The sequence below is a fragment of the Mirounga leonina genome, unplaced genomic scaffold, assembly GCF_011800145.1.
Source record: "Mirounga leonina isolate KUSES-001 unplaced genomic scaffold, KU_Mleo_1.0 Mir_173, whole genome shotgun sequence".
NCBI classification, from domain to species: Eukaryota; Metazoa; Chordata; class Mammalia; order Carnivora; family Phocidae; genus Mirounga; species Mirounga leonina.
In genome coordinates, this window is record NW_023270447.1 from 60138203 (window position 1) to 60163034 (window position 24832).

Consider the following 24832-nt stretch of genomic DNA (forward strand, 5'->3'; position numbering starts at 1 on the left):
TTAGGTGGTGGTGGCAGAGGAAAGGTAGCCGAGACAGCAATGCATTGAAGATCCAGGTTTACTCTTTGGGGATAGGGAGGGGTGAGGAGGAGGTGTGGGTGGGACGGGCGCGCCCCTCAGTAGTCAGCTGTATAATCTGTGCCATGTAGCCCCCGGCACAGCAGTGTGAATTCCTTCACCATCTCCTTCACCCGCCTCTTGTTCACTCGCTCACTGAAGAAGGGAAGGGAGATCAGGTTAGTACCAACCACCACCACCGGCCCCTCCTCTGGACCCAAGCCCAGGCCCCGCCAGCTCTGCTCACCGAAGGATCTGCTGGCTGAAGGTGTCCTTCTGTTCAGGGCTGAGGCGGGCAGAGGGAAAACCAGGTGGCTGCAGTGCCTCCTTGATCCACATGCTCAGGAGGCTGAAGCAGTGTTTGTTCAGAGCAAATAGGATGTCGGCAAAGCAGTCCATGAGGCTGCGGGAGGCCTGGCCCCCAATGGCCTGAGGGAAATGGGTTCTCAGCACACCAGGGCCTTGCCCCTTTTGCAGCAAGGGTGCCTAGCCACACCCCACCCACTCCCGGGCAGTTCCTCAGCCAAACGGCACATGACAAGTGAGTGCTGTTTTCTGAGAGCCAGCTGATCCTCACAGCAACCCTAACAACTGTCAGCCATTCAACTGATGAAGAAACAGAGTCAGACAGTTTAGGGAACCAAAGGCTCAAGCTTCCCAGAAGGGGCAGCTGCCTCCGCGGTGAGGGCCATCCCACCCCCCTCCAACACTGGCTCCATCTCACCTCCAGCACTGCTACGAGCAGCATACGGCCATCCTCTTGAACCACTTTCCCTACAGGTTCTACTTCCCCACACCGAGGCAGCAGCTCTGTCTACAGAGGATGGAGAGGCCTGTCAGCCTCGGCTCTTTCCCCACTCTCCTTGGGGACAAGACCGGCACACCACACCCCTACCCTCTGGAGTCCTGAGCAGGGCAGGGCTGGGTATAGGGGTGGCGGGGGGTCAGGACTCAGCATGGAACTCACAAAGAAGCCACAGGAGGCCTTGACAGTAGGTGCCTCAGGGAACTTGAGGGCCAGCACAGCTGTGGGAGAGGCAGAGGCAGATCAGATGGGGCCTAAGGATCTTCCCGAGGGGGCCCCCCAGGCCCTCCTGTCCACCTGGCCCCACTTACCACAGTGGAACACAGCTTTGACATCCAATCGTTCACACAGGAACAAATCTGGCTTCCGCTTCAGAGCCTGCAGGAGGTGGAGCTGGTAAGCCCAGCCCCAACCAGCTCCAAGGACCATCCCCCCTCACCCCCCACTCACCTGCCACCCCAGGCCCCAACTTCACACACCATAGGTTACGGCTGCCAAAATCAGCCACCCAGCCGTCTCTGGGGGACCCAAACCACCCCACAGTTCAGTCAGTCAGGAGGGGAGCAGCCAGGGGATGCTATGTACATGTATGTGTACATGAATGCACTGGTGTGTGTGAGAGGTGGGGGGGGGGGTGTCACAATACAGAAAGCTTGGATCCCAAGTCACTCCCTGAGCAAACACTTTTATTCTCCCCTCCATCAAGGCCAGATCTCCTGCAGGCTCCAGGTAGCCAGCAGTGACTGCTTTGATTCAGAGGCAGTCCAAGCCCCCTGGATTTGTTAACAGGACAGCAGGAAGAAGAGATGGCAGCTGGATGTGGAGCCCAGTCCAAAAGCCCCCCTCCCACATCCCACCTGCATTCCTCAGACACCCTCTAGTCTAGAAAGAGGAAAAGTAGGGTAGGAGCCTTGGAGCCATGGCCCCACCATTCAACCAGGATACCCTGTGTCCAGGCTCCTTCTCAGCCACACCCAGCCCAGGAGTCAGTGCTGCCATGTCGGGGGAATGGAAGGAGTACAAGGGGCAGAGAGCCCACCCCAAGTGGTACCAGGACACAAATGGCACATCCTCAGGTCACAGGAGATGCTCTGCACAGCTCCAGCAGTCATCAAACACTGCTGCTCCCCGGCAGCCCCCCAACGCATACCATGTAGACTCCTAGCCCCCCAGCCCCTCACATACCTTCCACTCCTCCAGGTTCACTCATGTGCAAACACCCTCACACGCACCCTCTCTGGGAACACCCTACTTACCCTCAAACACACCTCTATCACATCCCTTATACATACTTTCCCACATTCGCAACACACCCTGCTACATATTCACATCCCCAAACCTCCCCACACCCCCCAGCCACGTCCACATGCTGACACCTTCAAGCTACCCAGTCCTCCAGCACGGGTACTCTCCCGACACACCCGTCCACAAACACACATGCAAGTGCCCTCACCCCCAGAGATGCACCCTCACAGATACCCATACACATGTCCATCCAGGCCCAGAACACACTCCTTATTCCCTGCTCCTCCTGCGCCCCACCCCCTCTACTAGACTTAAGTTCTAAGAGAGTAAGAACTGTGCCTGCTTCTGCTTACCATTACATCCTCAGCATCTAGCAGAGTACCAAACATGTATTATGCACTCAATAAATATTTGTGGAATGATTAAGCAAAGAAACACATCATTTACCCCAACCCACAGGAACCTCCCAACCACCCCCACACTAAACCCATGTCCCCCCAGCTCAACACACGTATCTTCCACAACCTACATCCCCTTATACAGACATACTGATACAATATATACTCCTCCATCAAAACACACATTCCCACAGCCCAACACACACACCTCCAACACATATCACTGTCCAAAACCCATCAATGCCTAATGCACATCAACATACAACATGCATCAATGCACACGCCCACACTTCAACTACACATCTATCCCAACACAACACACACACTGCTTAGAGCAGCTACGTGATTTCTGTTTCCAGACCAAACTAAAGTCAAAACACACAAATAAAGTCCAACACACTTAAACATACACCAAACACAAACACATCCCAACGCAGTCTCAAAATGGAGCCAGCACCCCGCCTCCCAGCAGCAGCAAATCCATCTGACAGCCCGACTCGGGGCTCCACCCCAGCACATTCATCTTTAGCCCCTCCCTTTGGAGCTCCTCCCAGCCACCTCTCCAGAGCAGGCTGGGGGCACTGAGGCAGGCAGTTCCCGGCAGGAGCACGGGGACAATGAACCCCAGGCCCTTTAACTCCAATTTTACCCCAGCTGCACAGGAGCTGCTGGGCACAATTACTCCCCCTCCCCCACCCAGGCCAGCCCAGCTCCCTCCCTTCAGGATCGCCTCTCCCTGGTCTGGGTGGAAGAATGAGCTAGTTGAGGCAAAGGGGCACTAAAGGAGGATGTTGGGTTGTCAACTTCCACGGAAACAGATGAAGAAACTCTATTCAACTGAACAGAAAAAAAATTTGTCAACAGAAAGCTAAAAATAGGCTTAAATTGAATTTCAACATAAGAGAAAGAGAAAGAGAGAGAACAGAACGTGAATGAATAAAACTAAAACACACCTGTGCCAGGAGTTGCATAAATGAATCAACAATATCAGGATGATCCCTGGGCCCTAAAATATAATAAAGATGGAACTTAAGAAAAAATTATACAAACAGCAACTCAACCTCATATAGTTATGTGGGACTGAGAGCCTGCAGGGAGACAGCGTGGGGGCACATGAGCAGCAGGAAGCAAGATAAAGAAACAAAACATACAAAAACCATGAACTGGGAGAAGCCCAACAGAAAGAGACGGCAAAGTGAAGGACGGGCCTGCCCCAGCTCCCTCCCGAGGGGCCTTCCACCTACTCCCCACTCCTCCTCAGGCCAGTCCCCCAAGTGATCCTTTGGTGCCAGAGCAATTTTGGACTCCACAGAGCTGAACAAACAACCCCCACACTCTTGCTGCGGCCTCTGGTTGGCTGGGGTGGCCCTACACTGCCTCCTAGCACATACCTCCCCAGTATTAGCCATCAAAGAGGAGGGCAGGGGTGGTGGGAGGTCAGTCCTTGGTAACTCCCACAGACGCCTGGCTGAAGGCCCCGGAAAGGAGAGGGCATCAGGGCCTGAGCAGGTGCCCTCTCACTTCTGTGGCCTTAGGGCTCTGGGTCTGGCCAAGGAAAGGAATCTCTTGGGTCCACTTAAACCAGAGGACTCCTCCTTGGCTAGGGTAGAGCCCAATATGCTGTGGGGATGGCTGGGCAAGCCACCGGCAGGGTCTGGGGGAAGAAACTGTACCATGAGGCCCAAAATGAGAGCCCCACCCAGCAAAGTCCCTCCACCACATGGACACCAACTCAGCAGAGAGCCAGGCTCAGGGCTGAAGACCAGCTCCCACCATCTGGACACACAAAGGAAGAGGGAAACCAGTCCACATGTCACCCCATGGTGCAGTGGGAGGGCCGAGGCTGAGAAAGGAATGGCAAGACTGGGACAGCATAACAGGTAAGGGGGCCATCCTGACCTGCAAGACAACCAACAAGGCCAACAAATATGATTGCTGTTGGGCATTATTCTGCCTCCAGTGCTCTTGCCGCCTGCGGCAAGGACAAGGCGTGTGTCTGGAGCTCCTGCTTGGGCTGCTCCACGTTGAGGAGGAAGGAGGCGCTGCACAAACATCTGTCTGAAACACCACTAAGGAGCTGTGTGATCTTGTGCAAGCCACAGATGCCCAGTTTCCCCAACTGTAAAGGAGATAATGATCTCTTCCCTGCCTCCCTCTGCAGGCTATGAGGAGCCACCGAGAAAGCCCATCTCCTGCACATCTGAGTCCCAAGTCACTCAAGTCCTGGAAAGTGAGGCCCAGTGTGCCCCATGCCTGGGTCCCCCTGCGGACAGCACGTTCGACATTCAGCAGCCACCCTGCTAGCGGTGGGCCCCAGACGGTGAGGAAGAAAGGTTCCGAGGGCAGGAAGACCTCACCCTCCTCTCTTCAACAGCGTCTGATACCTGCTCTACGCTGGCCTTGTTCTGGGCACTGAGCAGGCAGAAAGAAGAGACTCAACCCTGCCCTCGAGGGGCTTAGTCTAGGGAGAGAGACAAACACACGAAAGCTGATTACTGAGTAGGACTGGTGCTGTGTCAGCAGTGTGTACATGATGCAGTTTCAGCACAAAGTCAGAAACACCCAATTCTGCCCCAGAGAAGCTTCTGAGGACTGATGCATGGGTAAGGCATGGAGGAGTGAGAGCTCACCCAGCAAAGGGCACAGGGCATTCCAGTCAGAGGATCAAATGGGACACAGGAAGGGAGAAGTCAGTGTGGCTGGACTGCTGGTATCTCGGGGACGCTGCAGGAGAAGACACTGAGGAGCATGCAGGAGCTGCATCATGTGGGTGGGAGTGGGATGAGAACCTGAGGCAATGGAGAACAATGAAAGCGTTTCCAGCCAGGGAGGGAAAATACTCAGATGTGTGTTTCTTAAAGAACATTACAACTGCAGGGTGCAGGAACGGCCTGGGGAGAAGGGCGGATGTCAGGGAAAGCAGTTAGAGGACTGTTGAGGTGATCCAGACACCCCACACTGAGGTGTGGTCACGGAGGGAGGGGAGAGGTAGGCAGACTGTGGGATAATCAGGAGCCAGGACCACCCAGACTTACCCCCGACTGGATATGAGGAGTGGGAGTGGTGGCCACACCCGGTTTCTGGCTCAAGTTTCTGGCCACTGTGCACCTACCCACAGCCCACTAGAGCAGAGGCCAGCATCATGGGACCACACACTGAGGACATAGGCCGAGAGCGCTCTGGCTCCAACTGAAACCCCTGGTGAGCCCCCAACCTGCGACCCACAAATCCAGGCAAGACTCATGAGGCTGGTGAGCAGCGCCGTCTCTTTTAGAAGTTAGAAGCCTGGGTTAGACAGCGGGGGAAGCCTGGAGACCCCTGCTCCCAGCTCTCTCAGGCAGAGGGCCACAGAGAATAGAGCGCTGGGGCCACAGCCAAAGGGTTTCGGCCTAGAACGCAGGGAAAGGAACCAGCACTCCCTGAGTACTTCATGTGCAAAAAACCCCAAGCCAGGGGACCAAAAGACACTACTTTTATACCTATAACAATCCTATCAAGTACATGAAATCTCCATTTCACAAACATGGAAACGAAGGCTCCACAAAGGTAAGTGACTTGCCCAAGGTCACACAACTAGTTGGTGGTGATGAGCTTAGAATCTAGGTCTATCTGACTCCAAAGCCCATGCTCTTTCCCCTTTTCATTATATCCCAAAGAAAAGGAGCCAGCCTAGTGCCCCAAGTCTCTCAGAGCTCTGGCCCCACCTTCCCCCACATCAAGACTGGCCCTGAGCCCAGCAGGCCAGCAGAAGACATCATTCACTCTCTTATCCACTTCAACCTAAGGTGTCAGCTATTTGTAGGGTGACAACTGTGCTGTGCTTGATCCCGTAAGTTTCCCATCAAGTCCCATGTGCAACTCAGGGGACAGAGGAGAACAGAGTGGGCAGCTTGGGCTCCCCAGTCGGGGAAGCAGAGGCAGTGGCAGTGGCGGCAGCAGCAGAGACCCTGGTCAGGACTTACCTTGCTGGAAGAGAGTGAGTGTCACGGAGGTGACGAGCAGGAAGAGGGCCTCGATTGGGGGAAAGTGGGCAGGTTCATGAGCAAAGATGTGGACCAGCTACAACAAAGCAGGGAATGCTGGTCAGTTGAGGCCCTGTCTCACAAAGAACTGGCCAGCATCCCTGAAATGCAGGTCAGAACCCCTGCCAGGGCAGCCATTCACCCCACTCTACCCACCCACCCCATCCCTGGGTCAGATGAAATCTAGAACACTGCTGCCTCAATCAGAAGGCCCACCTGTCGAGTGAGGTCAAGAGCAGAGGCCTGGGGGATGGTGCTATACATCCGACTCAGCATCTCACACAGCTGTGGCACCATGGGGGCAAAGTCATCCAGCAGGGTCTTAACGGACTTCTCAAAGATAGCGCACACCGCCTTGGGAAGGAAGCAAAGGGGCCCATGAAATAGACAACAGTATTATGATCATCAAACTTGCCAGGAGACTAGATCTTAATTATTCCAACCACTAAAAAGAAATTATAATTATGTGATGTGATAGGGGTGCTAATTATGATACAATAGCAATCACATTAGAACATAGAAATGTATCAAATCTACATGCCGAACACCTTAAATTTATACAATGTTAAATATCAAATATATTTCATTTCAAAAAAAGAAAAAAGGCAGAAAGCAAAGGGGCCCTAAGGTTAGTGGGTCACAATCAGCTGGAATAGAACTGAGGCCCTGCACAGAGGAGGCCTTAGGGGGGACCTTTACCTATAAGCCTGGCCTGGCCCTGCAAGTTAAGGAAGGTAAACAAGTCTGACCCTTACCCTGAAAGGCGGGATGCAAAAAGGCCCTTCTCAGAGGGCCACAGGATGGAACTTCGCAACTCAAGTCTTGCTACTTACATCTGCACCATTTCCTCTCACAGAGCAGCAATAGCAAGAAAATCCTGAATTGAAAAGGGACCAAAGGCAGGAAGGCAGGTCTCTGATTACAAAGTGGACCCCTGACTGTCACTCAGCCCCAACATTGTAGTTCTTTGGTCAAGCACTTTTTTGACATTGGGAAGTTCTGAATGTCTTTCCAAAAGACTCCTTGTACCTGTCGGGCAAGATTCACCTCCTTTATTTCCTCCAGACCATTGCAAGCTGAGATGGGCAGCAACACCTTCCTCCTGCTCCATATCTAAGCAAAGTCACCGTGGGGGTAGGGAGCAAGGACTGAGGCTCACCTCCACCACTTGGGCATCATTCAGCCATTTGCTCAGCACCTTCTGGATAAGCTGGAAGACCTGCTGCAACACCACAACCACCTGAAGACACAGGAAGAAGTGAGGTGCCCCCACCACCACTCTCACCCACCCAAGATGGACACGGTAATATAAAGCAGGCCAGAAGTTCAAAACTATTACCCCAGACTAGACATTGAGGACTCAATGGATGGGACCTTGGGGGAAGGAGTGAATGAAAGAGGACATCCTGAATTTTAAGGATCATTTTAGAGGAAGCCTCAAAGTGCAAAGCAAGGACATTAGGAGGGCTTCAGAAAATTACCAAAACATTGTAACCTTTTAAAAAATCACTCCCTATCCATTTCTGCACAAGAAAATCCTTTTAGCGCCAAAAGCCTATGGGTTAGCCCCTGAAGAAGTAGAGACGCTGTGTCACACAAATAGGCCTAGGGTAGAAAGCCCCAAGGGATGCACATATATGGCAGCTTATGGAGGAACAGAGAGCAAACTGAGGTCCTGGGAGGTGAGGGAAGGCAGGCCAATGACTATCATGGAAGGAGAAGGGGCTCTATTGAAGGATGTTGGCCCAAGTTTGGTCTAGAGCCAAAAGGGCACCTGAAACTAAGGTGAGGAATTGAGGAGAGGAGCCAGGATACTGTGGCCTCCTTTTCTCCAGGAGAAACCCTGGGAACAATGATCCAAGAAGTCTCTCACATTTATACAGAACTTTATAGTATGCAAAGTACTTTCACTCAAGACCACATATGCTCTGCAGCACGGTTCTATGAGATGTGCAAGCCAGGTAGTCTGACATCCATAGTTTTGAATGGGAAGCTGAGGCTGGCCCCAGATCAAACAGCTTGTAAGTGGTCACCCCAACCCCTGTGCCTAAGCTTACCACAGTACTTGTCACACTGCTTTGTGACAATCTGTTTACATGGATTTCCTCTAGACTGGGAGCAACTCAAAGGCAAGAGCATGTAAGTATCCCCAGTGCCCACAGGGGACAGTGAATAGTGAAGTAGAAGTTGGGGGTTAAACAAGGGCCCATAATTACATCACTTAGGAGGTTGAAGGATAATGCCAATGTCCCCCATGGGGCAGAGGAACCACAATGACATCACCCCAGTTGGGCTGGGGACAAAGACAACATCACCCACAGGGTTGGATGAGACAATGACATCACTCCCTATAGAGTGAAGGGCAATGATAAGGTCATTCACAGGGTCAGAGGACCAAATGCATCATGCCCCACAGGGCCAAGGGAACAATGACAATATTACCCATGAACTTGGGGAGAAACAATGACATTTCCACAGAGTGTGTGTTGGGGGGGGCTGGGCACAATGGCAACATCACCCACGGGGTTGGGTCCCTGTGGCACTGGCAGCTTCCGGAGCTCAGGGCCTTCATGATCATCCTCATGATGACTGACATCCAGCGTGGTGAAGAGGTTAGAGAGAAGCCCCAAGATGTGGACAATGGCCAGCTTGTTGGAAGGATTAGGCTATGGAGAGAATCAAACCAAGCTCTGGATCTCCCAGCCCCAGCTTGACCCCTGACCCCAGCCCTGACTGTCAACTCTAACCCCAACCCCCAGCAGCCACAGCCAACACAAAGGGAAACCCACCCCTGCCCTCTGGCCACACACACACACACACACCAGGGCACTCACTATCTCCTCTGCTAGCTTCTCCAGCTGCTGGATATAGGGCGAGATAAGTGAGTGCAGATTCTTAAGGATCTCCTCCACCTGCAGGGCTGACAGCAGGAAGCCCAGTGCCTGCATCAGCCACATGCACTGGCTCGTCTGTGGGGCAGAACATGGAGAGTCAATCCTGGACACATCTGGTCGTGGGTAGGAAGAATGAACCTCTTGGGGTAGGTTCCAAGAACAGAGAATAAAAGACAAGGGGTAGGAAAAGGCAGAAGAGGATTTCCGTAGATTTCCACAATATCCCCAAGGACCCCTAGAAACTTCTGGGCTCACCTTGTGGATCTGTTTCATCAATACATCCTGGAGATAAACAGAAGGAATATGGGATCAGTGGAGTGTAATGTGCCCTGAGACCCAGCCCCACCTAGGCCCCCGCATACCTGGGAGACAGCCACGATGTTAGCAGCATAGGGTGGCAGGTCATACTTGCATTCTCGGCAGATTTTCTTGAGGGTGGACACAGAAGAGACAGAGAGCTCAGGATTGCCTAGGGCATGCAGTACGAGGGGCAGAACACTGTTGATCATGACAGGGTGGTCAGCCAGCCATTCAGACAGAGCTCCTGGGGTAAGAAGGAAGAGGGGAGGATATCTGAGGCAGGTCAGGCTGGCTTTGTACCATGTCCCTGTAAAGTAGGCAGAACTTCTGGCAGGATCAAGTTACAGCCCTAGTACTGAACAGGGAAATATGCATGCACATGCTCAAACAGGAGGCTTATAGCTGAGAAGCAGGAAGGAGTTACTCAGAAGAGGCCTAGCACTGCTGTTCCATTGACAGCAAACTAGCCTTACTGAATTGCAGCTCAGAACATTGTAGGAAGGACCCCTAGATGTGCCAGGACAGTCAGTTGGCTGCAATGCTGATTTTGTGTGTGGGCATATGTGTCTCTCCCATTTTGGACAGGAACCAGCAGGCTGACTGTGGCTGGGGAAGGTGCCTGTGGCTCTGGAAGTGTGGTCATGGGTGTGTGCCAGGTCTCACCGATGGTGAACATGACAGTATCTGCCAGCTGCACGTTGCTGATGCTGATCCGTGGAATGAGGCCAATGAGGCCAGGCACCACATCAGAATAGTTGACGTCGATGGTCTCTGCAATGGACTGGAAGCCATAGAGCAGGGCCTCTGTGTGCTGAGGAAAGAGGTGCCACTGGCTTGGCTGAGGAGGAGGGTATGACAGTTCTGGGAGGGCAGAGGGAATCAGGCTTGGGAGATACCTGCCAGGAGTAGGGCTCCTCTGAGCTGGTGAGCAAGCGGCCCAGCTTGTCATAGAGGTTGCTGAGCAGCTCGGCCCCCAGCATCTCGTACACATACATGAGCGTATCTGAGATGTCCACCCTAAGAAGCAGAGGAAGACCTTATACGCTGCCGGGATCCTGCCCTCAAGCCCAGGAGCCCACCCCAGTTCCTCACAACCCTGCAAAAGGGCCTAGAGAATAGAGAAAGGAGCCCCAGGATTCAGGAAGCCTGGCCTTGGGTTCCTCCCCTTATTGCCTTCATTAGTTCAGGACTCTATTTAGAGGTAGGACTGGCCTGCTGCCATCACCTGTAAATCCGGAACTGCTCCTTCTCATCTGAGGACCAGAATCCGTATTCCTCGTCAGAAGGGAACTGGGCCTTGTGCAGAAGCACATCCACCAGCTGGAAGTAGACTGGCCGGTACACCTGCTGGTACACAGCCTGCTTCTCTGCCTCGAAGGACAGAATGTCATCCTGAGACAGCCAGGGAAGGAAGTTAGCCACCTAGGCACCAGGCCCAGAAGCCCATGATCTACCTTCTATCATTACAGCTCAATCCAACAAGAGGTCACAGAGACACACCTGCAGCGTGTACCAGAAGGTGAGGGTCAGGGAACTGGTGGTCTCGTTGACAGGGTAGTGGCCAGGGATGCCAGTACAGAACATTATCATGTTGACAAGGGCCAGGAAACTCTGCCAGTGCTCCACTTGGTCCAGCAAGGCCCTTGGAAGGAAGACGTATAGTAAGGTCATTCCACTTACCCCAACAGGGCTTCATAACTCCATCTCTTAGAGGGCCCTGCTATCCCCCCCACCCCCACCCCCAGCTGCCCCCCTCCTCACCGGGAGTGGTTCTCGCCCAGGGCCACAGCAATTCGACAGATGCCATGGGAGGTCTCCATGTCCCCATTCTGCACTGCCTGTCGCAGTTGATCTTGCAGTCCCAGAACCAGCGGGATGAGTTTCAGGAGTGTGTTCACATACCTGGAGGCATGAGGTTAAGGAGACCCATCAGAGCTGTCTGCCCAGCCCCCACCAGCTTTGAGAGAAAAAGCCCCCTCCCCACATTAAACCCAAAGCAAAAAAGAGGTCAGGGCCTACATGGTAGCTTTGACGCTGCCCATGTTGGGAAAAATCTGAGGTCAGGGACCTACCTCCAGGAGAACTCTGGGAAGGAAGTATGAGAAGGTCAGTGTTGAATGGGTTGAATTATGTCCTCTAATTAGACTTACAGTTGACGCTGGCATGGGTTAAGACTTCTCGGGAAGTCAAAATGAGATACATGTATTTTGCATGTGGGAAGGACATAAATGTTGGGGGGCTGGAGGGCAGACTGTAACGGGCTGAATTGTATCCTCCCCACAAAAGATATGCTGAAGTCTTAACCTCTAATACCTCAGAATGTAATCTTATTTGGAAACAGGGTCATTGCAGTTGAGGTCATAGAGTAGGGGGGAGCTCTAATACAATACAACAGGTCTCCTTATAAGAAGACAACCACATGAAGACAGACTTACAGGGAGAATGACATGTGATGACAAAGGCAAAGACTGGAGTCATGCAACTGCAAGCCAAGGAACAAGACTGCCAGCAAACCACCAGAAGCTAGGAGGAGGTGAGGAAGGATTCTCCTACAGGTTTTTAGAGGAAGCCAACACCTTGACTTTGGACTTCTAGCCTCTGCAACAGTGAGATAATAAATTTCTATTGTTTAAAGCTACCCAGTGTGTGGTACTTTATTATGGCCCCTCTAGGAAACTAATATAGACAGTGTTAAGAGAGCCTGAACAAAGACAGGAAACAGAGGAGTTAATACAGGCTCAGGAGCCCTCACAAAGACTTCAGGAGGCACCGACAGCATCAATCCCCACTGTCCACTCCACTCCCTATCACCAAATCCAAACTCCTATGTACTCTGGTGGCAGTATGAAGGGAGAGCAGCAGACGATGAACCCTGAGACAGCTAAGAGGCAAAATGGTCAGGACTTGATAACTGACTGGATACAACAATGGGGAAGAGTTAAGGACAACTCCCAGGTTACTGGCTGAACAATTAAGTAGATGGTGGAGCTATTTACTGAGGTCAGGAGGAGTGGGTGGAGGGGGATAGTAATAAATTTAATGGGAGGCCAGAAGGTGATAAGTTCAGCGTTAGGCATGTTGAATCAGAGGTACCTGGTGAGATCTGCAAACAGAAGTGTCCAGAGAGTTGGATATGAAAACCTGAAGCCCAAGGGAGAAGTTAGAGCAAGAGATAGTCATGGGCAAACAACTGGTAATTGAAGCTATGGGAGTAGATGAGCATTGCCCAGGAAGAAAGCACTGAATGAGAGAAAAGAGGGTCCAAGTCAAAGTCCTGAGGCACAATGATCTTAAAGGGGGAACAGGGGAAGCACAGTATACAAAGGAGACAGAGAACACTAGCTCCACTCACTGGACCCCTCCCCAGCAGCCTGCTCCATGGAGATCAGACTAATCAGAGGAAGTGATACTCTCGGCAGGGGTACTGGGGGGATCAGATGCTTGAGACCCCTCTGCTACCAATCATAGTGTCACCAGAGCAATCTATGGAGAGGCAGGGGGACTGATGGGCCAGAGGAGTTCTATCTGCATTTGCCCTAAGCAGGCTGCTAGGCAGGCAGGTAACCTCATAACCTCAGGGGTAGGATGAAAACAACAAGAAGCAACCAGCCCAGGATGTTGGCTTTCTCCAAATCCCCATTCTGGTGGGACAAGGTGTCCATGCAAGGATACCCCCAACCCAGAGACAGCCCTAGAGGGTGCTGCCTGGAGACAGCTGGGATAGCTTCAGTCTCACGACCCTGACACAGGCTGCACCACCAGACAATGGGCACCTTCAGGCCAGACTCTGCACAAAGAGCAGGGGCAGGGCCAAAGCCCTGGCCTGCAAGCTCCCTAGCAGCTGAGATGGGGGCAGGAGGTAGTGCTCTATCCCCAAAGCATCCCTACCAAGGCTCTCTCACACCTGCCAAAGTTCATGTACACAGCACGTACTCAGTCTTCACTGAGTTCTTGATCTGTCATATTTAAGTTGAATAGGCTCAATCATGGATAATATGGTCCAGAAGGGCTCAGAGTATTACTCAAGGTCATAGCAACTTAGAGACAAATGCCAGGCTGGGGCAGCCACTTCTACTGCTGCAGGACTGCTCTTTCAGGGCCCAACCTGAATTTCTCCAAAGGACCTATGCAAATCTCATTCCATATCTCAAATTCTAACTGATGGGAGTCCCCAAGAACCTGTCTAATTCACCTTCTCCCTTCCTCCAGCCCCCAATGAAAAGCTTTCCCAGGATTAAAAACATATTTCAGGAAAAACAAAATCAAGGGAGAGAGAGCCAAGCAAGCAGTAGCAGCTTCTGGAAGAGTGGGAAGAGGGGACCTGAGTGCAAGCCTAGCCAAGGGGAGAGCCAACATCAGGACACTTGGGGAAGACAGTGGCCAGATGACCCAAGAGTCAAAACCACAGGTGACTTTTTCAAGCCAAAGTCTAGGAGACTAGACTAAACAGAGTGAGGCCCAAACTCTGACACCAGGCTGGGTGCAGCCCACCAATAGGGGAAACCCTAGATTTCCTACCACCTGGGCACCTACTCCTGAAAACTGTGAGTGGACAGAAGAGCAGGTCTGAGGCTTCCAGAGATTTGTAGATTTGGGGGAGGGAGAGAGAGAGGATATCTTTAAGGCCATGGCTGAGACTGGGTTCAAGAGGCCTAGTTCCATTGGTCAGCTCAAGCTACCGGGGCAGGGCTGCTGGGACTTGCTGGCTGCCACTCACACTGAGCTCAGCCCAGACCTGCAATTAGAGCTCCGGGAGGAGAGCTGAGAAAATGGGGAGAGTTGCTAAGCAACCATGGGGGCTGCAGCCAATGGGCGCTCAGGAGGCTGTGGGTTCCCTCACTGGCTCCTTCTTCGCTCATTCGTTCAGAGAAGAAACATCAATTACCTGCCAAAGCCCTCAAGACTGGCTGGGCGGGTAAACCTGGGTGTATCCAAGGACACCCCACATCACCCATGCAGTGGCCCCAGGCAATTCCCCTTAGCCACCAACTGTCCGAGCCCAGCCGGCACTTGAGCTTCAGGCTGCCGGCACTTGAGCTTCAGGCTGCCGAGGAAGGCTAGACCTGGGACTTGGTACCCACCTTGAGTTGGAAAGCCTGGGAAACCACGGGAAAGACAGACTAACTACCAATGCAGTAACAATACCAAATTCTAGCAAGTACTGTTTATGGGGTGTACAGGAACCATGCAAAACCCTTCACAGACCTTCTCTTCTTTGATCTTCATACCAAAATATTCTTTATAGAGTACCAGGGGCCCTGTGCACATTATCCTATTTAAGCCTTTACAACTCTGTGAGGTCGATATGATCACACCCATTTTACTGATGAGGAAACTGAGGCTTAAAAATGACTTACCCAAGGTCTCAGATCTAGCGAGCGGACCATCTGGGATTCAAACTCAGATGTGACTAATGTCAAGGCTGGAGCCATTAACCACTCTCTGATGCTATCTCTTTCAATGTTTTCCCCTCCAACTCTGCTAAGGGTTTCTAAAGCCCCATCTCTCATTCTTTTTTTTTTTTTTTTTTAAGTAGGCTCCATGCCCAGTGTGGAGCCCAACTTGGGGCTTGAACTCACAACCCTGAGATCAAGACCTGAGCTGAGATCAGGAGTCAGACACTTAACCGACTGAGCCACTCAGGTGCCCTAAAAGCCCTATCTCTGAAGTGTTAGTGTCTCCAGTCTTGTCCTGACCAATCCAACTTATACTAAAAATTTCATTATGCCATTTTCTCTGCTTGAAATCTTTTAATATCTTTACATCCTCCTCAGGATGAAGACCAAAATTTTAAGCCTGGCTGACAAGGTCTTGCATGATCTGGGCCCAGACCTTCCACAACTGGCCCTTAAACCCTGCTATTTAATCACCACCACTCACCAGGCTCCCTCAACACCTTTTCCTTGCTCAGGGTCTTTAAAGCACACCTCCTCTGGGAAGCCTTCCACAACCCTAAGATGGGGCTAAATGCCTCCTGTGGGCTCTCACAGCCCCCCGCTTTCTCCATTATAGCATTTATCTCATTGACCATACTTGCCCTTTCGTGTGTCTATTAGGCTGAGCTCCTGGCTTGCTGAAGTCAACCTATTCATCTTTGTGCACCTGGTGCTCAGCACAGGGCCCAAGATACAAACAGGTGCTCAACAAACATCTGCTGCACCAACAGCTCACTACACTCACCTTCTTTCAGGTCCTTGTAGGTACTATGGTGCTGCCACCACAGGCCTTTGCCCCTGCTTTAGTTCTGAAACCTGGAACACTCACTCCTCCCCTGACCTTCCCCACCCCACTCCCACCTCTCACCACTCAGGCAACTCCTACTTCTCATCTGTTCAAAAAATACTGAATGCTACCAAATGCTGCCAGGCACAGTGTGACAAAATAAAATGACACAGTGCCTGTCCTCACGGAGCTGAGAGACCAATGGGGAGACCTAAGTTAATTTACAATGAAACTGTATTACAGGCTAAGAAGGAAAATCACGAGGAGCTCTGAGATAAAATAACTGAGAAGACCACTTAGTCTTAAGAATCACTGATGGCTTTCCTAAGAAAGTGAAGTTTCAGCTGAGGTAGAGATGATGTGCCAAGTACATGTGATGGTTCAGAGGCTAGAAGAAGCATGGGACAGTCAAGGAACTGAAAAGATTGTGTGAGAGTGAAGAAAGGACAATGGCATGAGAAGAGGCTGGAGATTAGCCATACTGTGCAGCACCTCTGTGAATCACATTAAGGATTCTGAACTTCATCCTAAGAACTGTAAAAAGCCACTGAAGGGTTCTGAGCAGAAAGGACAAACTGGATCCTCATTTTCAAAAGATCACTCTGGCTGCTGGGTGTGCAATAAAAGGTACAAGAGTAAAAGCCAAGGGACTGGTGAAAAAGCTCTGCAGTAATTTGGGGAGAGAGATGATGACAGCTTGGACTAGGGTGGCGGCAGTGGAGATGGAAAAAATAGATTTGCAATATGGTCAAGAGCAGAACAGTCAGGACTTGGCGACTGATTGGTGGAGAGAAAGAGAAGAAAGAGTCAAATATTGTAATGAATAATTCGTCGGATGGTTAGTGGTCTGTCTCCCTCTCTGAACCATAAGGACCATGTCTTGTTTGCTTCCTTGTGTATCTCCAGCATCGGACCATGTATCAGTAGGCACTCAAACAGTGTTTACTGAATGGATGGATGGATGGATGGATGGATGGACGGATGGCCAAGCAAGCTGTCCCTCTCTGGGAAGGTGGGCACCAGCTCACCTCTGGGCATCAGGCTGCGAGATGGCATTGACAATGGCCTCCACACTGCTGTCGAAGAGCTCCGAGTCCTGCAGCGCAGCAAAGGCGGCCTGAATGAGCGCCTCGCAGTCCTGCAGTGGTACCTCCAGCTGCACCCAGCTGGAAAAGCACTTGAGCACCTTCTGACGCACACAGCTGGGTGAGCTGGGCTGCTGTAGCAGCTGCTCGAGCAACGGGAAGACAGCCCCGCACTCCACCGCCAGGCTGGCCCGCACCAGGCCTTTGCGATACTGAGGCAGACGGCTTGTCTGGAACTCCTCTGGCAGCACTGTCAGCAGCTCGAGTAGGGCCAGGCAGCGGCCCTGACCGTCCACCGGTGAGTCCTCAGCCTGGAAGAGCCGTACCATATCTGCCACAGCACACGGCCAAGCATCAGGCATCATGCTGAGAGCCAGGGAGGCCAGGGCCACACACAGCCGAGTCAGCACAATCTTGGAGCCACTAGCAAAGTGGGTGATGTGGGTGAAGAGCTGTGCCTTTAGACTTTCATACTGGTCAGTGGGTATGTCACTCCAGTAGCGAGAGATCTTGATGTGCAGGGCACTGGCCCCAAAGTACTGGATCTCAGGCACCTTGTCGGGCTGCAGTAGCTGCCAGCTGAAGTGCCAGGCCTGTGGGGAAACCTGAGCCTGCATCAGCCACTTCTGAGCCAGGTTCTTGTTCTCAATGTTGGGATCGTAGTAGAGCTGGTGCAGCGCCTGCAGGACAGCACAGGACTGAGTAGCTGCTGGGCACTCTGGATCCTGCCAGAGCCCAGAACAGAGGGCATGACTTGGTCCTGCAAGTCTGCTCTCTCTGACTGAGGGGCTGAGCAGGAAGAGCCCAGGGCTCTACAGTGTTTCCTGGGCCCGAGTCCTACTGATATCTTGAGAGCCTGAACTGTGCCCATGCTCTACCATATTCTCTTCTCCTTATGGCAAAACATTATGGGTTCAGAGAGTGAACCTCCACAGGAAAGCAGAAAAAGAGGAGGCTGAGTTCCCCAAAGGGAGGCACTTGAGGTAAAGGACAAGGCCCAGGTTGAAGGAATGGCTCCACAGGCATGAAGCTAAGCCTGAGAAGAATACGGAACAGCCTGAGGGGCCTTGACCCTCCCAGGCACCACTGCTCCCATCAACTCCAAGAGTTCTATTCAGCTCTCCCAGGATCATCCCTAGGTCACTCCAGATGCTGGCACCAAAGCCAGTGAGAAACCTGAGCAGGACTAAGACTTTGCCAGGCAGCCATAGGCCAGAGACTTACTGGAGGGGAGGGTGAGAATACCACTCAGAGAGCACACATGAGGGTCCAAAAAGCTGGTCAAAAAGTCTTGGCCGGCAGCCCTGGCAAATGCCTTGTCTGGGGCTCTCAACTAGCCAAATCCCCAGGGTCCCAATTCCATAGGGACTTCACACAGTAAGAAAACAGTGGTTTGTCTCCCTGGTAGCACATGGAAGAGCGCGCCACCATGCCAACAGTGCCCAGCCCCAGGGGGTGGAACAGTCAGGTCAGGACTCTGACCCCCTAAGCAGGCTCCATTCAAGTAGGCTTAGCCCAATCTGTACTTCTGACAGCAAGTTCTAGCTACTGTCCCTTGTTTGGCCCCTCAAGGATGCTGAGGCAGGCAAAGAAAAGAAGCAGAAGGGTTGCATTCTTAGCATTTGGTATGGCAAAAAGGGCGCAAGAATAACAAGTGAATATCTGCAACCATTCCTTGCTTTCCAGCAAGGTAGCCCTATCTCCCCATTCATCCCAGCGGGGAGGCATTTCTGCATCCCAGGCCTCTGGGGCAGAACACAGAAAAGAACCAGAGAAGCAGTTCAAAAAAGATGGCCTGGGCAGTGGGAAAGCCTGGGAAGGCCATGGTAGGAAGCTGTGTGGGCAGGAGAGCAGGGAAAGGACCCTGAGGCTGCCGGGATGACTGAACCCCTTGGACCCAGCACAAAACAAAGGAGGCCAGCCCTTCCTGCCTGCCCAGGACTGGTCTGGCCTCCATCCAATATAAGAAGGACCCTTCTCCAAGAAAGAGTGAAAACAACCCAGACTGTTTTAGTTTCGGGTTATTTTCTGAGCCCCTGGGTCACAAAACAGGTCCAGGATGGCTCAGCATCTGTATGGTTCCTGAGGACTGAGCTGTAGGTCTCCTGGGCTCCTGGTTTCTTACTGCACTGCTCATGCAGTTCCCATGGAGCTGGAGAATAGCCAGTCTGGCTGTAGGTCTAGGCCATCAGCACTCTGGAGGGACCATCCCAAGACCCCAGAGTATCCACAGAGAATCATGTCTAAGGAAAGCCAAAAATAGCCCATTAGGACACCACTACATTGCTGTCCACGCCTGCCCAGAGAGACAGCAAATGCCAGGTGCTCTGGGGGCACCATCCCAGCGGGCACCCAGCCCAAGCCTGGGCTCTGGCATTAGTGTCAGTCCCCAGAACTTCTGCTCTGTCACTGGACTGCCCACCCCAGGGCCCTCGTACCTTCTCCACGTTCTCCACAGTGAAGTCCAAGGCTGGTGCTGCTCCAGCCCCTGCAGCCCCCGGCTGTTCCTCCCGCCGCTCCATCTTTGCTCCCTCCCTAGCAGGGAGGTGGACCCTGACCTGTCTCCTGCCCCAGCCCCTTGGCTGCTGGCCCCCTGCTAGACCCCGGCTTGGGTGCCCAGGAAGCGGTGCGGTGACAGGGGGCCCAGGGCGGGCATGGCTGCCGAGGCCTCCCCACCTCCGTCGGGGATGGGGGGCTTGCCAGAGGCCAAAAGGGGTGCTCTTAAGGGGAGGTCAACTGAGGGGGACTCCGAGGAGGGAGCCGTCAGTGAAGAGTTCGCAGGCGGGGGTCCTGGTGGTAGGTTACGGCTCTGTCCCTAGAATCTATGAGGAAGGAGTCATAGGGAAGGCAGGCCTGTGGGGGAAACCGAGCCCCTGGCCCGTGAGAGGTCACAGGGTCGATGGCCTGTACCCACAACAACCTCGTCGGAGTGAGCTCTCCGGTCCTACGAGGAGGTCACGGGGTGGGGGGGACGAGGGAGAGAGCCCTTCGCGGGTTACGGAGGCGTCCGACTAGGCGCAGGGGTGCAGCTTCGCGAGTCTGGGGCGAAGAGTCCGTAGAGTTGAGGGGCTGTGGCAGGTCCCCTCCGCTCGGCCTGGCCCGCGCTCTTCTCACCGCCCGGCTCCGGCCCAGCTACCGCCGCTGCCGCCGCCCCAGTGACTGACAGGCGAGCCGGCCGGGCCGGGACGGGGCGGGGACCTCAGCGAGGCGCGGGTTGCCCCCAGCGCCTGTTCCCGGCACGGCCGACTCAGGCGCCGCCCTCCCCCGCGCCTGCCCTGGCCCGGCCCGGTCCGGCACAGCCCGGCACGGCCCAGCGGAACTGCGCAGAAACTCATTCCGGGTCCCTGGTCCTGTCCCCGCGCCGGCCCGCGCGCCCCCGAGCAGGCGACGGAGCGGCGCGCCGCTCGAGGCCCCCGCTGAGCCAAGGCCCCGCCGCTGTGTACCCTGGGAAACGTAGTCCCCATTGCTCCTAGCGGGAGGGCGGCGCTTTGCGGTAGAGGTCGGGAGCACGTGGGCTGGGGACCCGCGGAGCCCCGCCGGCTCCAGACCTACTGCCGGCGACAGGGTCAGACCCGCGGGAGGCGCTGATGAGCAGCTCCCTAGGACGATGTGACCGAAGGGGCCGGTGGTTGGAGCTGGGATGCCGGCTAGAGGATAAGGTGTGTGTTGGGGGTTGGCGGGGAGAAACAGGTCAGTCTGGTGCCGCGCTGCCGGCGCCTCCTGGGGCCCAGGAAGGGGGCGGTCTGGGCAGAAGGCATCAGCACCGCCCAAAGAAGAAAGGGAGCTTGGCGCGCCCCAGGAATAAAAAAGCACGGCCCTCCGGAATGCCCAGTGAGCAACCAGGAACCACATACCATGGACAGTACTCGGAGAACTTCTTCCTAAGATGCTTGGAAGTAACTTCTCTTTATGAGTAATTAGAATAAGAATAGCTCACATTTAAGTGCCAGGAACAAGCAGTACTTTGCCTACCTTGGTCCGATTCTCTGGACAACTCTGAGGTGGGTTTTTTAGTCACATTTTCAGATGAGGAAACAGAGGTTGAGGAAGGTTGAGCTTTTCTTGTCCAGGGACACATAGCTAGTGTAGCAGAGACCAGCCACAGATCTGGTCCGCCGCAGACCCCAGCAGCCCCTACCCCTTACACTTCCACTTGCCCTTATATTAACTCTTATTTCTAAAGTTTATTTATGGAAGTAATCTCTACACCCATCATGGGGCCCAAACTCCCAACCCTGAGATCCAGAGTCTCATGCTCTTCTGACTGAGCCAGCCAGGCACCCCAATCTTTTATTAACTCTTGCCAGCTATCCCAGCAGGGGAAAAAATAATCAAAAGGGAAAGGAGGACCTCTGTACTTGTATTCGGTGGAGGAAGCTGACATTGGCAATAGCTGCTAAGGCTGAAGAATGTGAGTGTAGGCTTCCCTGAGGAGGAGAAACTTGGTCTGGGCTTGAAGAATAGAGAGAAACGGGTGAGGAGGGGGGTTCGATTAGCTCGGAAGCAAAAATCTAGTGGGAATCTAGTTGTTCAACAAATCTTAAGTGGGGTTTCAAGTGGGCAGTGATGATTGGATTTGCATTTTACAAAAACCTATCTGTAGGATGTAAGATAAATTGAAGGCGTGGTCTTTTCATCATTTGGGGGTGCAGGGAGAGAACCTCTGGTTTTCATCAGATTCCCTAAGGACTCTACAACCCCAAAACAGTTTAAGAACCACTCCTGTGAACAAAAAAGGTGACCTCACATGGTGCAGACGCTCCTAGATCTTTTCTCTGATCCTCAGCTTTCTACACAGCCTCTCCTTTCCTGGATGAGACCTCAGTGAGTCAGCCAGTGCACATACACTCTGTCCCAGGGGAAATAGGACCATCCCTGGACAAGAGAGAGGAAAACCATTGGCAAGTGCACATGGAACCCCACACCTCAGTTCCCGGATGAACCAAATGTCGAGGGAAGTTTTGGATACTCCCTGAAGCTGGAAAAACTGCCATTTCAAAGCTGCCTATAGTTTTCCGTCTTACAAGAGGTGGTGACTTGAAAGCCCTTTAGAGGAGACCATACCTTGGTTCTGGGAAGACCACTCAAACGGGCAATGTAGTTTTGCAAATGTGAAACAAAGACTACAGTCAAGAATGGAGATACCAGGGGCGCCTGGGTGGCTCAGTAGGTTAAACATCTGCCTTCAGCTTGGGTCATGATCTCAGAATCCTGGGATGGAACCCCACGTCGGGATCCCTGCTGGGTGGGGAGCCTGCTTCTCCCTTTCCCTCTGCCTGCCGCTCCCCCTGCTTGTGCTCTCTATCTCTCTGTCAAATAAACAAATAAAATCTAAAAAAGAAAAAGAAAGAAAAAAAAGGACTGGAGATACCAGAACCACCGGTGGCTCCCGGGTGGAAAGTGCTCTGCCTGGTGAGTTTATGTGACAGTGACCTCTGCTAAGTTGTGGGCAGAGAACTGCAGCTCTGGAGCTTGTTCCTTTGGGGGAAAGTGGCTTTATTATTTTATTTTATTTTTTTAAAGAGGGATTTGCGTTCTTGTGGGACTGTGTTCTTCTTAGAGAAGGTATTGTTTCATCTGGGACTTTGTGAGATGTTGGGCACAGTCTCTCTGGGGCCCAAAATGCAGCCTTGAGTTGGAGGGACCCTGCTTGCTCAAGGCCCAGCAATCAGGACTGTTGAGGGCCAACACCTCTGGCTTGGGTTCCGACCTGGCTCTCCTGCTGAGAGCATTGTCAGAGGCGGCTTCAGTCTGTTGTCTCCTTTAAGTGGCTCTGAGAGCAGAGATGACCACTGAAGGGCAGGGCCTGGAGGGCTTGGGGGCTAGGCCCGGTTTTCAAGTCTTTCCGGTAGGGTCTCCCTGGGCCCAGTGACCCTGCTTGACGGGATGTCCCCCTTCATCCTTAACCAGGGCCGGGGCCCAGGCCTCCGTGAAGCATCTGCAAACTGTATGGCACTGGTGTCATTTTCTTCCGGTGGGGCTGGGAAGGGCTGGAGACTGAGGGTCCTCAATCAGCTTGGAGGCAGAGAGAGGGGGCAAAGGGCTGTTTGAAGGCAGTGTGAGAGCACCAGAGTTTGGGGAGCATCTAGAACTGGGGCAGCGAACACGGAAGAGTGGAAGCAGAGGCCTGTTTCTCCTCCTTGACCCAGAATGCTCACAGCCCTCACTTTTGCCTGCTCCTCACTCTAGCCCGGGCGAAGGGGCACCTGTGCCAAAGCAGCCAGGCACTTAGACAGTCCGGAAGGAAGTTTGGTTAGCAGGGGCAGATGCCCGAGGGGCCCCGCCCTCGGCTGCCTCACTCCCGTGGTGCTCTCATGCACCCCGGGCTGCAGCTGCTGCCCTCGTGCTCACAGCGGCCAAATCCATCTCCAGGCCGGCCCTCCCTCCTCAGCTCCAGACCAGCATCTCCCTTCCTCCCGACAGGCCCTCTGGACACCCCATGGTTCCTCAGACTGGGCATCCTTTCCAAACGCAGGCCCTCATCTTATTTCCAAAGAACATCATATTGGACAAATTCATAGGACCCAGGAAACAGGGCTTCCCAGGGACATGCAGGAAAGCTCAGAGGGATTGCACTGACTTTTGAGAGATGACTCGGGGACACTGCGGAAGGCCAGGGTCAGCACTAACCTCTCCTTCCTTCCAAATGCAGGTGTGTACCTCTTAGCTTCCGCCAAGCCCTGGAGCCCTTCTTGTCCTTTTTCATACTATCTGTCAAATTGAACTTCCATAATTATTTATTGTCTGTCACTCCTGAGTTAAGCTTAAGGGCAGGGGTCATGTCCCTTTGACTTCTGTACCTCTGGTGTCTACCTACTGTCTGACATGTAATAGGTGATTAGTAAATATTTGTTGAATGAATAAATGAATATCCTTGTTCATCATTCCAAATGCAGGTCCCTCTGGGGGGCCCTCAGTCCTTTCCTGCCCTTTTATTCCCTTGATGCTCTCTGCTTCATTCCCCCGAAACCAGCTGCGCCTTCTTGCCCACCTGCAGCCTTTTCAGATGCTCTTTTGCCCTGGGTTGCCTCATGGATTGTGGGCAGTGAGGTCCCCATGCTGGATTGTCTACAAGCAGAGGGAGTGTATGCACCTGTCAGGCCCTGGCGGGTAAGACACAGATGAGTGACCGTGGGATGGGGCAATGTGTGGTTCTCTGTGTCGTTACACAGTAAGTGAGGCCCCCAGAATGTCTGACGTGACAAGGGTAGGGTTCTCTCCACCCGTAACTCCGGGTCCCAAGTGCTGGGGACGGTGCACGGGGCTGTGAGCTGGCCTGTCGGGACTGGAGCGCACACCTGTGCCACCCACTCTGCCTGTGTCCCCCCCCCCCCGCCCCCTCCATGTCCCAGAGCTGCTGGGAAGCAATGGACAATCCAGGCCAGGCCTGTGATTGCCGAGTCAGCCTGAAGTGAGTGGGATGGCCAGCGCATGATCCCCATCCAGCTGCTGTTACCCATCCGGCCCCACTGCCCAGGAAAGGCTCTGACAAACCACGGAAGTAAATAAATAACTTAGGAATAATAAATAGGGGTCCGGCTCCCACGAGTGAGTACAGGCCCGCGCGGGCGACGCGACTGCAGGGTGTCTCCTCCGATTCCGCGCCCCCAGGGCCTGGGCTGACGCTTGGGGCCTCGGGCACGGCTGGGTTCTCCCGAGGCCAAGTCAGTGCCAGAGTCTGTGAGGAGCGGGTCCTAAGGTCTCCAGGGCTGAGGCGTCTGGCGTCTGCAGGGCGAGGACCCTGGCGCGGCAGGTCAGTCGTCCCAACGCCTCTCGAGGGCTCGTGGCCATCACTCCCCCCCCC

At 53.4% G+C, this 24832-nt stretch overlaps 1 protein-coding gene across 1 annotated transcript; it reads right to left on the reverse strand.

The window, feature by feature from the left end:
• Positions 1-40: 40 nt before the first annotated feature.
• IPO13 (importin 13) lies at positions 41-20318 on the reverse strand. Its single transcript, XM_035018776.1, has 20 exons — positions 19467-20318; positions 16972-17708; positions 11483-11623; positions 11222-11363; positions 10947-11113; positions 10618-10738; positions 10385-10532; positions 9784-9965; positions 9677-9703; positions 9362-9496; positions 9050-9193; positions 7687-7767; positions 6744-6881; positions 6468-6564; positions 3459-3511; positions 1174-1240; positions 1025-1083; positions 782-871; positions 305-486; positions 41-213 (listed from the first exon to the last, which is right to left on the reverse strand). The coding sequence occupies exons 1-20, from the start codon at positions 19548-19550 to the stop codon at positions 117-119; spliced, it is 2892 nt and encodes a 963-aa protein (XP_034874667.1). The 5' UTR covers positions 19551-20318; the 3' UTR covers positions 41-116.
• Positions 20319-24832: the final 4514 nt, after the last annotated feature.